The sequence below is a fragment of the Natrix helvetica genome (genome assembly GCF_964273705.1).
Source record: "Natrix helvetica genome assembly, chromosome: 4".
In the NCBI taxonomy this organism is placed as follows: Eukaryota; Metazoa; Chordata; class Lepidosauria; order Squamata; family Natricidae; genus Natrix; species Natrix helvetica.
In genome coordinates, this window is record NC_138550.1 from 93,245,995 (window position 1) to 93,262,160 (window position 16,166).

At 37.1% G+C, this 16,166-nt stretch overlaps 1 protein-coding gene across 1 annotated transcript in view; it reads left to right on the forward strand.

The window, feature by feature from the left end:
- ZCCHC2 (zinc finger CCHC-type containing 2) overlaps window positions 1–15,190 on the forward strand; it is a 40,065-nt gene extending 24,875 nt beyond the window's left edge. Inside the window, exons 8-14 of the mRNA XM_081950259.1 lie at window positions 325–382; window positions 1,699–1,831; window positions 3,143–3,207; window positions 6,226–6,320; window positions 8,472–8,600; window positions 10,417–11,838; window positions 13,418–15,190. Coding sequence (XP_081806385.1) covers window positions 325–382; window positions 1,699–1,831; window positions 3,143–3,207; window positions 6,226–6,320; window positions 8,472–8,600; window positions 10,417–11,838; window positions 13,418–13,488 — 1,973 coding nt within the window. The 3' untranslated portion in view covers window positions 13,489–15,190. The remainder of the gene's footprint in view (window positions 1–324; window positions 383–1,698; window positions 1,832–3,142; window positions 3,208–6,225; window positions 6,321–8,471; window positions 8,601–10,416; window positions 11,839–13,417) is intronic.
- The last annotated feature ends 976 nt before the right edge of the window (window positions 15,191–16,166 follow it).

Genomic DNA, 16,166 nt, shown 5'->3' on the forward strand with positions numbered 1-16,166 from the left:
TTGAACTGAATGTTGATTATACTGTGTCATCTGACTTGTATAGGTCTAGTACTTCATTTTAACCATATTGCACTGTTATGAGCAAGAATGTTACATTTACCAGAATTAATATAGGTATTTGTAAAAGATACTAATTAGCAATTGAGTTGATTGCTAAGTTACAAAATGCTTTATTTTATAGTACTTCAGGTATTGCAGTCATGATAATATAATAAAAACATAATTCTGTAATATTTTATTTGAAGGAATTTGTATGATATTGTATAATAAAGCCATTATAATGTAATATTTAACTAATAGCACAATACTTTATTTTTTATCTAGATATGATGCAGCACCCAGTTATTCATAAGAAACATAATGGGAAATGTCCTATTGCTAAGTAAGTGTTAAATGTTTCTTTTCATTTAAAGTAGTGTTTGGTATTTGATTCAGTTGATGAATTTAAAGCTACTTTCATAACTTGCTAAACCTGGATAAGTTTGGGAGTTGTTAAAATAGGAGCTGATATTATACAAATAATCTGATGGTTGAGTGAGTTTGGGCCAGTCATTCTCTCTCAATCCAACCCATCCCACAGGTTTGTTGTTGTGGGGAAAATAGGAAGGTGTTATGTATGTTTGGTATCTTGAATTATTTATAAAAATGAAGGTGGGATATAAATAAATAAATACATCAAAATTTTCTTGAGAGTAAAGAGATTAAACAGTTAGGCATAATTGGAGAATCCTGTTTTGAAATTTAATTCATAATGTAGACTTGACAGTTGCCAAATTATTCTGTTAAATAAAATAGTATTGCTCTGGAACTATGTGGGGCAATAAAGGCAATAAAGCCAATAAATCAGACAACTGGCTATGACAGCCATATTTGACATCATCCAAAGGAGGCATAGGAACTTTTTCTCACCCAGCACGTGCACTATAATACTACTGCATAAGGAACCAAACTTTTCATGTTTCAGGCAAACAGAAAAACTATATCAATTGTATAATTTATGCTGTACTATGATATAAACAAGTTGGCTAACAAAATTTCAAAGTTAAAAATGTACATTAGAATCAAGAGTACATCAAGGTCTAATTTATCTCTTGAAAGTAGTTTTGAAATCTCACTTACAAAAAAAATGTACTGCTCTTTAGAGACTCTGCATCTCTGGTAACATAGACAATGGCTACAGTTGTATTTCTTCAAATGGGCATCTGCATGCATACAATATTTCTCTTTCCCTGATATAGGCAATTTCTTTTGAAAGGTATTTCCTATGCTGATATTTCAGGCCTACCCATGTTGGTTAGTGAAGCAACTATTGTGAATGAATGAGATAAGAGTAGGTCTACTATAATAAAGGTCAGTTGGGGATCATTCTGAAATAGTCTGCACAAGTCCAAATTTGTGTATGTACAGTTAATCACCCAAAGGTGAGGTCAAAGATAAGCATAGAGGGAAATATGCTTTAGATCTACAATTCTTAAACTGTTTGACTCAATTACCCTCGTTCTTCGTCTTAAATAATGCTCCCATTAAAAAAAATGGAAAAACAAAATAAAACACAAATTTCTTGGCAGCCGTAGCCCTAAACTGGATGCTTTACCCCAGGATATGCCCAATTTATCCCTAATAAGAGCCACTGGTTTTGATGGTTGAGAAGTCAGCAATCTGTTTAATTATAGTTTCTCATTATTTATTTTATAACAGCACTATTAATACCAGATGTTCTTCACTGGATGGTTTTGACATAACACACGCTGAATATAATGGTGTAGCAGACTGGAGAAGAAAAGGCTGGGCTCTACAGCAGCATCCAGAGCATTGCACAGTACTTGATCAGGTATTCTAGTTTGTTTCATCCTAGAAAACCTATGCAAGAAAATGACAGCAAAACTTCATATAAAAAGGCATATTTCTGAGACATTGAATTGATTGGTTTCATTTTAAATATTAGCTTTTTCCAGTAGAAATTTGTCATCTCCTCTTTAAGGTGGGAAGATAATGCAGATAACTTCCCACACTATTTAAGTTGGGTAGGAGACTGTTTAAGTTATTTAATAAGAATTAAAGTAGAGGCATTTCAATCCGGTTCCTCTTTTTTTTTTTTTTGGCTAGAAATTAGCAAGTTCATACATCTAAATATGTAGATCTTTTTCTGTTGTTTTTTTAAGCTTGGGCAGTGCTATTTCTGACGGGGTGACCTCTCTCCCAGCATAGCTAATTAGCATATGTGGTTTGTGGATTGGATGGTGCCTATTTCTCTATGAAATTAGATTGCTATGGCTATCCTCCAGTATTTAAGAAGCAAAATGATTCTTACAATCTGTCATTTCACTAGTAATTATTTGAAGCTATAAAACCTTTTCGTAGCTTTCTTTTGCATAGTTCTACAATTTAACCAATACATTTACTATATATAGACATTGAATTCATGAATATCCAAAGAGGTTGAATTGTAAACAATTGTACTCTGAAAATATGTGTCCAATTAATATAAATAAATGTCTTGGTACACTTGGGCATTATTAAGCATATGGCCTGGTGATAATTCACCTAGAAGCATATGATGGAAATTGTTGTTTTCATGAAAGCACTGATTACTGTTGAAGTTTTTGTAACTATTTACTCTCAGATAGTACTATATGGTTTATCTTTCTGATGTGATTAAATTTATAATTTCAAAATTGTAAGCAGGTTAAACATGTTAAATAAAACATAATCACTCTTCCGTTCTTCTTACACACATACACTCTATGGCTGAACTGCTTATTTCATATGGTATATGAGATATATACAAACATGTTACAAATCTCAGCCTGAAAAATGACACCCAACTTTTGTTACTCAAAAATAGAAGGGTGACTTTCAAAGATTGAAAAAGGAGAGATGATATTTATGTATTTATGTGTCTCTTTAAGACACATAAATATATTATGTGTAATTGTTTCAGATTATCTAAATCTAAATCCACTAGCACTGATACCAGAGGATGAAATATTTTTCATAAGTTCTTGGAAAGCTTATAGTTGCCTCTAATTGCCAATCGGCAACTGTTACATATTAGGGCCACAAATTGAACTAATTTCATTACATTTTTAAGTGAAATTGTACATAGATGGAAAACTTCTGATCTGTTTTTTATTTCATCTAGCATGCGGGAGAGAAAAAGAATGTGCCTGTATTAAACAAAAAAAAAGGAAAACAGCAACCAGAAAAGTAGGTGTTTATTTCATTTTTAAAAGAAACTGAGTATTGTGTAAACGTTTTCCCCAAATACGCCCGGTATCCCTAGAATCAATTATATTATTATCTGTTACTAAAAAGTGAATGTTTATAATTCAGACAAGTGTGGTTGATCTTGATTGTTAGCAATATTAGACAGATGAATGCATATTAAGAATAGCATGCACAAAATTGATAAATGTAACTTAAAATTAAAGTTGTAAGTAATAGGATATAGTAGATTTCTGAATAAAGACAAGGTGTTTGCTACTGTTAATTAGTTAATAGAAGTTTGAAGTTAGTATTTTTTTAATTTCTAATATTCCCTGTGGAAAAAGTGATGTCCCATTTCAGAAATAAGTAAATGACTGTATGTTATTTTTCATAATTCTGAACAACTTAGATTTTGCAGTTTGATTGATTTGCTGTTTGATGAGAATTGCCTAAAGAATTTCATTGAGTTTGTTTAGGGCTTTGAAAGATTGTCTATTGTAGAATTAACCATCACTGAACTTTTTGAAAACTCTTATTACCGTGTTTCCCCGAAAATACGCCAGGGGCTTATTTTATTTTGACCCACGAAATATGGCCTTGGGTTTATTATCGGGGGTGGGTGGGGTGGGGGTCTTATTTGCGCCAGCCGAGCGAGTGGCCGGCACTGCTCTGATGTGTCCTGTTACCGCCCTGCGTCGGGCTGGGCTTTCTTTGCGAGGGGGACAATCTGGGGAGTGAGAGAGTTAGGAAGCCGGGGCTGGCGTGGGGCCGTTTCTCCAGTCAAGCGTCTGATTCATCCCCAGGGGTGAGCGTTTTGCCTCCTCTCTGCCCCGGCTTGGAAGCTGCAGAGGAAGCCTGCCATGCCCGGCGAGGGGGGGAGAAGAGACGACAAGAGAAGGCAGGTCTCGCTCCACACCTCTCACTTCTCCTCCACCCCACCTGCCACCCCTCTCGCTAAAGAGACGGTGGGGAAGGGAAGCAGCCTGGATTCTGTTAGCATTGGGGTGGGGTGGGAGGAGTTGGGCTGCGACATACGCGTCCTACCCAAGACTTGCAGCTCCGTCGTGTTTCTCACTGTTTTGTCCAGGGAAGCACCCTGTAAAAAAAAATCTCGTGAGTTCAACTTCCCTGGACAAAACAGCAAGGAACACGACGGAGCTGCAAGTCTCGGGCAGGACGCATGTCTCGCAGCCCAACTCCTCCCACCCCGCCCCAATGCTAACAGAATCTAGGCTGCTTCCTTTCCCCACCATCTTTTTAGCGAGACGGGTGGCAGGTGGGGTGGGGGAGAAGCGAGAGGTGTGGAGCGAGATGTGCTCCTCTTGCTGTCACTTCTCCCTCCCCTCCCCGGGCATAGCAGGCTTCCTCTGCAGCTTCCAAGCCAGGGCAGAGAGATGACGAAGGGTGAAACGTTCATCCCTGGGGATGAATCAGATGCTTCACTGGAGAAACGGACACACGCCAGCCCAGGCTTCCTAAATCTCTTGCTCCCCAGATTGTCCGCCTTGCAAAGAAAGGCCAACCCGATGCAAACGCCGCCTCCAGCCACCTCTTCATCCTGGTGAAACTACGTTTTTAAAGGATGATCTGCGGGGGAGGGGGATTTCCTGCACATTGGCAGTGGCGTCTCCTCACAGGGCTTCTCCCGATGTCCCAGGGGTGAAGCAACATCCCATAAAGGAAGGCATGGAAATCCATACAACTGGGGATGTCAGAAGAAGCCTTGTGAGAAGACGCTGCTGCCAACGTGCAGGAAATCTCCTCCCCCTCCCCCTTCAGATAGTCTTGTGGGCTGGCCGGAGAAGTCTTCAATGAAATTTGCTCTGTCTGTGCCTCTGCAGGCAGCAGTATCTCCTCGCAGGTCTCATTCTTCCTTCTCTTTGGCCGATTCTCATATATTTTCAAGCAAAACACTGCCAAGAGAGGGAAGTATCTCTTCTCCCTTCCTTGCCAAACTTTGAGTGTAGACGTAACGTTTCACAAAGCTCCTTAATCCGCGGCTGTTGGCTCCCTCGCTTTGTGTTTTTTATACACATACCGACATACCCACCCTTCCTGGGAATGCCGTTTCCCACTCCCAAGATTCCGTTTCCAAGGAAAGAAGAGCGCTGGGGCCGCACTGGACTTTCCCCCCTGCCCTGACTCCTGTCAGCCTCAACTTTGCTCCTGAAACCCTGCGGGCCACTTCTCTGCTTGAGCTCAGCCGAAGGGGGGGGGGGGGCTGAGAGCAAGGGCGAGATGAAGCTGATTGCTTCCCCTTTGCCACCTCTCCCAAAAGCAGTCTCGGGCGGAGCCACTTTTGCAGCAGGAGACTCAAGCCGGCCTTCTGAAGGGTACTGTAGCAGCAGCTATCCACAATTTTTTTACCCTTATTTTGTCCCGATCCACGTGGCTCACTGGGCCACGTGGGTCGGGACGAAATAATGATTTAAAAATTGTGGATAGCTGCTGCTACAGTACCCTTCGGAAGGCCGGGGCGAGGAGCGTGGGGTGCATTATTGGCCTCCTGCTGCTTTTGTGGCCGTAATCGATGGCAAAGGTAGCCGCACCTGCCGGAGGCCACGGCCTGAGCAGCACCCGCAAATCAGCTGTTTTTTTAATGGAAGCCGGATCAGCTCAACTGATCCGATTAAGGAGCCGAGAAGCGCTGAGGTGACTAGGGAAGGGAAGGGCTTCCTTCTGTACTTGCCATGGCACCCTTTCACTTGGGCTTATTTTCGGGGAAGGGCGTATATTTACACCCACCTCAAAAACCAGGCAAAAACCAGGCGTGGGCTTATTAGCAGGACATGTCGTATTTTCGGGGAAACACGGTATTACCATTGATTCATATTTTGGAGCTTCTGGGCAGGTTTTCCATTGTTACAAAAATGTTGGAGAGGCATGTTCTAATCACAACCTGGATATCATGCCATTTTAGATCTTCACAAGTTGATGATAGTAGATGTTTAGAATTCATGGTTCCATGAAGATAATTTTATACTTATCCTTTTGATTAATGTTTTTATCCCTGCACAGAGATAAAATAAAGAGGACTGATTCCAGACTAACCATGAGAGCCAACTATGTAAGAGTTGCAGATGCTCACCACCTGCATCCAGGAACAGTAAAAGGTACAAAACACTCTTCAAATACATTAGAGATTATTTTAATATTCTTCTTTGATTTATATAGTGGGCAATATACTTAGCAAATATGCAGCATAACGCTATTACTTGTGGAATAGTAAGGGAAGATAGCAAGACATATAGAGATGCTGTTAGTCAGAGTTTAGCTTAATTCATGTAGATTCTCTTACATTATGAATCACCTTTGTTCAGTTCTCCATAGGGATTCTGCATGTTCATGCAGTCTACTTGGCATATCAGGGAACTGCTATCCACAATCCTTTATTAAAGCAGGAATGTTATTTCTTTTATTTTCTTTGGTGTTTCTTTTTTGTTTATTTCTACTCTGCCTGTATTATTTTTATAAATAATTCAAGGGGGCAAACATAATGCTCCTTCCTCTTCTTATTTTCCCCACAACGATAACTTTGAGAAATGATTGGGCTGAGAGTATGACTAGCTAAAGTCACCCATCATATCTCTATGCATGGGCTTGATTTGAAAAGCAAGCCAAATGCCCTTTTTCTTTATGACTGCTATGATAGTGGTGCCTTGGAGGACTTAGAAGAGAACATTTCCTATTGAATTCTTGAACTCTAGCTTATTCACTGGAGGACTTTTCCTTTTCTTCTATTTTTCTAAGACCGCAATCCTGTCTTTTTTAATCAGTGATTTCAATGGTTGTGTACCATGCCATAATAGAAATAGAAGTTGCTCAAAAAATTCCATTAGTGTCAAGATGGTAGTAAGTAAAGTGCTAATTTTGTATGGTCATAACCTTTACTTCAGTGAATATGACCAAGAAAAAGTAAACACTGAGATACATACTGATCTGTGTGAGCCTTTGTTCTGGAATAGGGCTTTGATAACATCTAACATTATCATTACCATCAAGAAACTCAATTTACTATCCAGATAACTCCAGTTTCTAGCCAAACCACCTGTTTTCAAAAGAATAAATAGAGATTCAAATTATTATTCTAATGTCATAAACATCAGTACCTGAAATAGTAAACTGTATCAAGCCTTTACAAGAATCTTGAAAACCAAAAATATACTTTATTTGCACTGCTACATACAGTAATTCTCTCAGTAAGTTCCTTTTCTTATGAAATAAGAAAGTTGACTGGTTGTTTTTTTACAGGATTTCTTTCTTACTCATTAGTCTCAAAACGTCTCTTCAAGATTGTATTCTCATATGCTTTCCTTGAGTCAAAGTATCTTAAATATGGCTGCCATAGGTATGCCTATAATGGTTATTTCCGTTGCCTGTTAGAACATAAATGCATCTGGGGGGAAAACTGTCAGACCATGCTTCCCATAATACACATTTGATTGATTTTCAAGAAATAATGTAGCATTTTGCAGAATTGTCATCGGAGATATTTTGGCTAGCCAATAGAGGCAAGACTGCATATAGTTTATGAAAAGGTTTGCTTACCTATACTATATGTTTTTCTTATGGTCATTTGCAATCATGCAACTTGTCATTCTTTCCTGCTGCAACAATTTTATGTACTTGAAGAAAAGCTGTGCATCATAACTGGAAAGGAATTGTATATGAAGTTGTTAACCTTTTTAAAAATAAAGTCACATGCAGACTTTCCTTTTAAGTGGAGCAAAAAGTGCCTGCTCCGTATTAGAATGTGCAATCTCTTTGGATACATACAAATCATAAGTTAAAAAGCAGGAATATGAACTCTTACTAGGATCAGAATATATTATGGGGTTCAGAATTTATTTTCAAGACCTAATTAAAGACTGCATAACATCAGCATTGATTTTTTTCCCTGAATAAAAGGCATCTATGTTACTTAAGATTGCTTTTCAATTATGGGAATTACAAAAGCCTTTTTGTATGTTGAATTTTGTTGTCGGGGGTGAGAAAACTAAAAAAAAAATCTACTCGGTACATCTAGGTTTTTTTTAGTAAAAAAAAGGTTTTAGAGTCTTGCCCATGTATTATATATTGTGACAGTTTTGTGCAGTCCAACGGTTTTTACCTTTTGATATTAGATTATATTTTTTGTTTGTTGGCTGCAATATACAGAGAATTGGTGCTTGGGTAGCAAGTAAAAATGCAAAAAAACCCAAGTTAATTTGCATATTACTTAGTGGTGTTTAGCAGTAATTTTGCTGTTATGACATCTTTTCTAGATTCAAATTTAGACATTACAATTGGAAATGACACATGTGGAGAAACCTCTTCAGAGAGTTACAGTTCTCCTTCTAGTCCACGGCATGATGGAAGGGAAAGTTTTGAAAGTGAAGAAGAAAAAGACAGAGGTTGTATTTTTGTATTTAAAATAAGAACATATAGAATCACTTTAGTATGCTGCTTCTTTACTTTGGTTTTGTGTCCCCAAGTAACAGCCATCAGGAATAGACTTTAACCGTTTCATTGATGAAAGTTTACAGCATACAGTTATATACAGTAAGTTATAGATGAGAATGCAAGAAACTGTATTCTATACATAGGATGAGAATTACATGTGAATCGTCCTTCCCTCTCCCTTGTCATTGTAAAACAATAGCTTTGATAAAACAAGACATATTTAGAGAAGTTCTTATACATTGTAACAAATCTTGCAAAATGCCCAATTTAATCTTGACTTTTATCTGTGGAACTATGTTCATGGTGTCATCAAAACTTTTTGATCACAGAGCATGCGGTTGCTGTTCTGTATAGTTGCATCTTTTACATCTGTTTCTTAAATCAATCTATTTCTTCCCTTGATGATGTTGAAAAAAGAAAAGGGGGGAAGGTAAACTTAAATTTATGCTATAATTGTAATCTTTATGAAAAGTAGGCTTTTAGATTTGTTAAAGATCTGCTTTATTTTTCCAAAAGTATGTAATCATTTTTAATGATTATTTTTCCAAAATATTTTTTTTAAAAAAACCATACATAACTGATTTTTGGTTTTCCCATTGGGAAGTTAATAAATTACAGGTGGATAAGGCTACTAATCAAGATAACTATTCCTTACAGTAACAGCATCAGAATGGCTTTCAGCACCAGCTATGGGATGTGAGTGGAAATGAGGATGATGTAATCAAATCCTGCTTATAGTCTACTGCATGGGTGTCAAACTCGTGGCATCATATTGCCATCACGTGACATTTCATGACGTTTTTTCCCTTTGCGGTGTTAAGGTGGGCATGGCCTGCACATGACGCATTCGGCCTGTGGACCGCCAGTTTGACACCCCTGGTCTACTGAGAAGCATGAGCTTTGCTGTAATGAGATCAGATAGGCTTTTAGTGTGACACAGCCTAACCATTTTTAACAATTGTTACAGATGAAATATGTCTATTCATGATTTTCAGATTTAAGAAAGCCATGCTTATTACACAAAAGCTGGTTTTGTGCATGAATTAAGCCATATTTCTTGTAATTAATTGTTTTAGCAACTAAATTGGTGGGTTTAAATTGGTCATATTAAGCTAAAAGCTAGGGATATTGAAAATGTTTCAGAACTGAAGTGCTCCATTTTAAGTTTAAAGACAAAAATTGGGAAAAGAGCAGTTTCAAGCTTGAAATGTTTTAAAGCAAATTGAAACAGCTCACTATGAATGCAAACCAGTTGACTCAAAGAATTGTTTTAAATTGTTTTGAACTCAGAATGGAAGCATTTTGAATTAAAAAATATCTAAACCTGAAACATTTTGCATCTGATTGTTATTAAACTACCTCATGTTAAACTATTCTCATTCCCCAAAGTGAAATCAAGTAAGATCAATAGCCTATTTAGAATGCAGTTAGTAAAGTTTTCTCAGCATTGAAAATGTCTCTTTTCCATATATCTGTTAAAGATGTTGTTTCAAATGCACAATTTTCATATAATTGTTCTCTACAATTGATTTTTATATTGTTTCCTGAAAAAAAATAACAGAAATTTGAAATACCAGGTTAATTGGTCAGTTGTAAATGACACCTATTGGATCAACGCAGGCTTTTACAACTCTGTATTTTTATTATTATTAACATCAATGTTTCGTTTCAATTACCATAAAAATTGCACTTTCAAAAATAATGTTTTTGTCTAGGGAACATTATTTTTCTAGAAATCTGAATATCTTTTTAATGACTTTTTCACAGACACAGACAGCAATTCTGAAGATTCTGGGAACCAAACTGTGCTGAGGTTTACTGAATATGGTGCTACGGACCTCAATAAGGCACTGACACAAATTTCAGTGACATCAAACAATAAAAATACTGTGGAGGATCCTTTGAGTTCACAGTTTCAACACATTTCATTTATGCCTGCCCTGCACTGTGTTGTGCTCAATAGTGCACAGAAGCCTGAAACAGTAGTGCCACCACCTATATCTGCTGATGGGAAAACTTTGGGAATGGTAGTTGCTAATTCCGCTCCGGTTGGAATGGGATCTTCGGTTGAATCTGAGAAACACATCGAACTTATGTCTTCCCCTTTGCCAGCCACATTTTTCCCATCTACAGTCCAGTCTGGTAGCCCTGCATTGCAGTTAGGGATGCACAGAATGAAAATATCTTCCCCACAGGCATCATCTGAAAATTGTGGAGTTAATGGACCCCAGCAACAAACTGGAAGCTTAAATATTGGATCACCAAACACTGCCTTTATTCCAGTCCACAGTCCAGGTAATTTTACAGGAACTCCTGTTCCAACAGCAGATCCAGTCTCAAAATCTGTATCACGTGTGATGGGCTTAAATCAAATGGTGCCTCATGTTGATGGAAACACAGGAGTAATCCCTCAGCCTCCAAATCTAAAAGTAGTGGTTCCTGCAACTGGGCTCTCCACAGCACTTCCACCAGCTCCTTTTACTGTACCAGTAACTCTTCACGCTACTAACGTTTTGCCTAATCAAAGTACAACAGTGCTGAATACTGTGGCATCAACACCACCATCTCCAACAGCAGGTCTTTGTGTTAGTCAAGTGCAGCCCACTATTCCTCCTGCAATACCGACCCACACTCCTGGTCCTGCACCTAGTCCAAGCCCGGCTTTAACACACAGCACTGCCCAGAGCGACAGCACATCCTATATTAATGCTGTTGGGAATACTAATGCAAATGGGACACTGTTGTCCCCGCAGCAGTTGGGGCCTTGTGGCTCTTGCGGTCGTAGGTGTAGTTGTGGCTCCAATGGAAACCTTCAGATTAACAGTTACTTTTATCCTAATCCAATTCCAGGACAAGTCTACAGAGTTTCACCTTTCTTCCATCTGCCCTTTTGCAATGGGAGCTACCTCAACCAAGGACATCAGACCAATGGAACACAAATCCCTTATTTCTTCTCTCGGGGCCCATATTCAATGCATGACCCCGTAATGGGGAGCCAAATCAACTATGGTGTGCAGCAAATGGCAGGATATCGGGGGTTTTATCCTGTGTATCAAGCTTCAAATGTAGTTGCCAGTTCTAATGGATCAGGTCCCAAGAAGAATGGGAATGTGTCCTGTTATAATTGTGGTGTTACTGGGCACTATGCACAGGATTGTAAGCAGTCATCTATGGAAGCCAATCAACAAGGTAATCATAACACCCAACACAGTTGCTTCTGAGTCTACACAGTTTTTGTTATTGGCCATGTCATTCTCATTTTGCTATCTATGGTTTGTATGTCTGTGTATGCATGTACGACTGACTGTTAACAGAGGTGGGCAGCCCGCAGCCTCCAACCACTTTGCTGTAAATTCAGCAGAAAAGACTGACAACTGCAAGTCACTTTCTGCTGTTTTATGGGTTGTTTTGATGTTTTAAGCCTTAGAATAGGCATAAGACATTAAGATAAACTGTACCCCTGGAAAAAAAGTGAAAAATTGTCAAGGAGGGGAAACCTGGCAAATTGTGTCTCTGCCACATATCCTGAAAATAAACAGTATAATCCCTAGGCACAAAAAAATCTAATGGAAGGAATTGGAATTGGTTCCGAATTACATTGCCTCAACAATAATGTATTGGAATTCATGGGTAGCTAAGCATCATTTCAGTTAACCTATTCACTGTTAACCATAATGAAAAGCAAACTAAAACTTAATGCATTTGTCTAGTTGCTAACAATTATGATGCCAAAATTTCATAGGCACATTCAGAGCAGTCAGGCAAAAACGTCCTAGCTTTTAAAAGTAAATCACATTTGTTATACGTTATAAGCTTATTTTTTAAAAAGAGCATATTTTTATATTAATGCCTAGGCAGATTTTGTTTTCTCTTCCCTACAAATGTGACTGACCAGAGATATTTTCAGAGAAAGAAAATTACCTTAAATGCATAGGTGTGAATTAAACCATTAAAAGCAAGGGATGTTATTAATTTTATACTTTAATTCTTTATATTTGTAATTATAAGGTATATACATTTTCATATTTATTATTATTATTTTGTTTCTGTTGATACTTGACTACTAAAGACCTATTTTGTAAGCTGATATCTGGAAGATATAGTTGCTAGAATAGTCCCCATTGCACAGTTAAGTCCATTCAAGGATTTTGAAGTTATAAGTTTGTTTGGATGTCATGCTGAGTCAAGACAGCTTTCCCTCTCTGACCACATGATGCCCACCATAATGTTTGCTGCAAGTGGTTCAGGAGTTGTTGGTGGATCACCTGAACCTAGATGCAGATGAACAGATATTAATTTTCACCTTTAGTTGTGGGAATGCATAGTTTTCAATAGCTGACGAAACTGCCTGACTTTCATGATACATAATTACTCTTAACCATAACCCAAATGTTAGGTAGCATGTGAAATTGACCAATCTAAAACAGAACGGGAAGTTTTGAGCTTCTCTCTAAAGCTATATGGGAGGATGGGGAAAAGAAGCACGGAAGCCAGAGAACACTATATGCTAAGTTTATTCTCAAAGCTAAAGCATTATTTGATATTATGTCTGATTGTAGCCATTGTGTGTTTATTTGTTTAGGAAAACTTTGAAAGATTTTCCTTTAAAAATAAACTGATTTCTACATAGGTTATATATATGTGGAATTTCTTTTGGATAATAGTATAGCATTTTTGGAAGACAGTATTCACCTTCGGGTTTTGTAGTTTTTCTCATAACTTTATGAAGTGTAAGCAGTGACTTAGTAAGTTCTTTTTCCTATTCTAGGCACTTACAGATTGAGATATGCACCTCCTCCCCCACCCCCTTCTAATGATACGTTGGATTCTGCTGACTGAAACCAAGTAAACATTGCCTACATACCAAAATGAAGTTTGAGAAATCTGGGAAATTCTTTGGATTTGAGAGATTCTTTGTGTGTGTTTATGTTTTGTTGCATTTTTTTTTCATTGCTTGTGAACATCTGTTCTAATAGAAAAGAAGAAAGCAATTTTACTCCTGGTCTGACTTGCATAAAGCATGTTGCTATCTCAGCCAATCATTCATTTGAATTAATTGACTTTTGCACTGAAGACTTGAGAGATGCTATGTTTACTGCATTTTTTAAAAGGTCATTTAATCTCCTGGTGAACAGCCATATGGTTAAAAGGAGAAACTGGGTTATGTTCCCAAGTCATGTTTCCCTTCCCTTCTCTTGTCTTAATGCTGCTAGTCTTCTCTCCTATCCTTGCTGAGTGTACCTGTCTCCATGGGACTGGGTACATAATCAGCTCATTAATTCTAGTAAATCCTACATTTGTGAATTGATGGAGGTATTGCTTACTCTCCTTGAGAGAGATGACCATTTACAATATATATACGGTTCTTTAATGTGCCTGTATGCTAAAATTGGATGAGGAACATTTAAAATGATACGATTTTTAAAATTTCTGAAATAGAAATACATTGAACAATTTCACATTGGTTTGCAGTTCTTTTTAAAACCTGTTAGGTTCAGAGTAAAAAATTAAAATGAATGCCTTAGCTTATGTCTGCATTTGTAATGGATATTGGCAGCAAGTATCTTTATTAACCTTTCAACCTTGTCAGTATAAAGACACACAAATGGGGTGTTAAATGTTTTTAACATTACTCCCCTGAAGTTACTACAGTGTTGTGTTTAGAATGTAAATGGTATAGCATTTTGGACAAAAACCTTGTGTGTGTTCTAAAAATCTGTTGAATATTTGTATGCTAGAAAAAGTCTACCAAATAGCGATGTCACTTTCTTATGACAATTTACCACTGTGTGATCACAATATAATGTGAAAAATTCCAATGAGTGTGAAAATTGATCATGTTAGTGTCATATTGCTAACTTTATTGCTGCTGTGTTTTATTTCTCAAAGCCAACTTATACTAAATTGCACTGAGTTTATCTGGAAGAAAACTTTTGACTGTTTAAATCAACACTGAACTGCCACCGTATATGTGTATCTCCATGTACCACAATTCATTAAAATGTAGATTTTACTTTTTTCAAATTTAGATATGCAGCAGATAAATACCGGTCAGAACATTTGATTCATTCTAATTGCTAAACAAACTTGAAGAAACTTGATTTATTACATTTATTCATAGATAGCATTTATATTTATAGCACCAATATATTTTGAAAGTAAAGACTAAAGGGGTAGAAGAGAGCTTTAATTTAAAAGAAATTAGTATAGGAAATTATTTTGGTTAAAAATTATTTGCGCTGGGTATGTTGGACCATATTTAAGTAAAATGACTGCTTCTGAGTTCAATAAAGGTGTAAAGCACCTTGAACTTGCATTCTCAATTATCTTCCAGTTTACTTTATGGAACTTATTTTGTGATTTAAGATACTGTACTGTAAATAGGAAGTATGTTGCCTTCCTCTTTATTTGTATGTTTACCCTATACTTTGATATTTCAAATGTTATGTACTGGAAAGGTCACTTATATTTCTAGAACAGATTGGATTTTATGCAGCATTTTTCCTTGAATTAACAGCAATAAAAACAGAAAAAAATCGTATTTTGAAAATAATGTATTATTTATGACAGTGAGAAGTTGTGCTGGTTTACCCATTTCATGATTTCAAGTTGGGAGTCCATTTAAGCTTGCTCCAAACATCTCTGATTTAAATAAAAGTTTCTTGAGTGTTTAGGAGTATACAGGAAGAAATAACATATTTTTCCATTGCCTCAAATTATTTCTAAAAAGGGTTGGCTCTGAATGTACAAGGAAAACAATGTTGGGTTTTCATATCTCCAAGTACAGGTTACTAAAGGTCTGTGCGTTAGTTATCATCCCAACAATGTTCTTACACCACTCTTTCTCTCAAATAATTTTGCTATATTGCAAGGATGTGTACCACATGACTTGTTACAATGGGTAGGTCATGCAAATCTAATGTTAAAAACATTGGTTTTAGATTGCGGAAAAGATGTCTTAGAAACACAAGTACACAAACAACAGTTTGCCATACATCACAGTATGTTATCATCATATTGTCCGATCTGCAGCTTTTATATATAGTGTTTGCAATAAACGCGACCAGCATTGAGCCATGGGGAGCAATAACAGCATCAACAAAAGGGTATCTGCTCTTACACAGAATGCTGTAACAAGCTATATGAGTTTATTTTTTCCGCAGATCAAGAATTCACTGAGATCAATACAGGGATGATGTACAGTTTATCTTTTAAATAATAATATTTTCTCCCAGAGAAGCAGTTACATTTTTCAAATTGCCTTGGATCAAAACAGCTCAAGAGTTACTTTCTCTCACAGGTCCTTTATTACAATTTGGCAAAGAGATTGCTCTCAGCCTCTTGAAGTTAAACAAGCAGTTCCAAGGCAACTTATTTTTTTCCCCAGAGTTGTATTCATTGTTGTGAGTCCTCAAGAAAGCAACCTTCATGCCATGGAAGAATTGCTGCATTCACTGTTACTTAATGAATTAATAATATCTTCTTGCTGTTCTGTTTAGTAGCATGTTTTAATAATT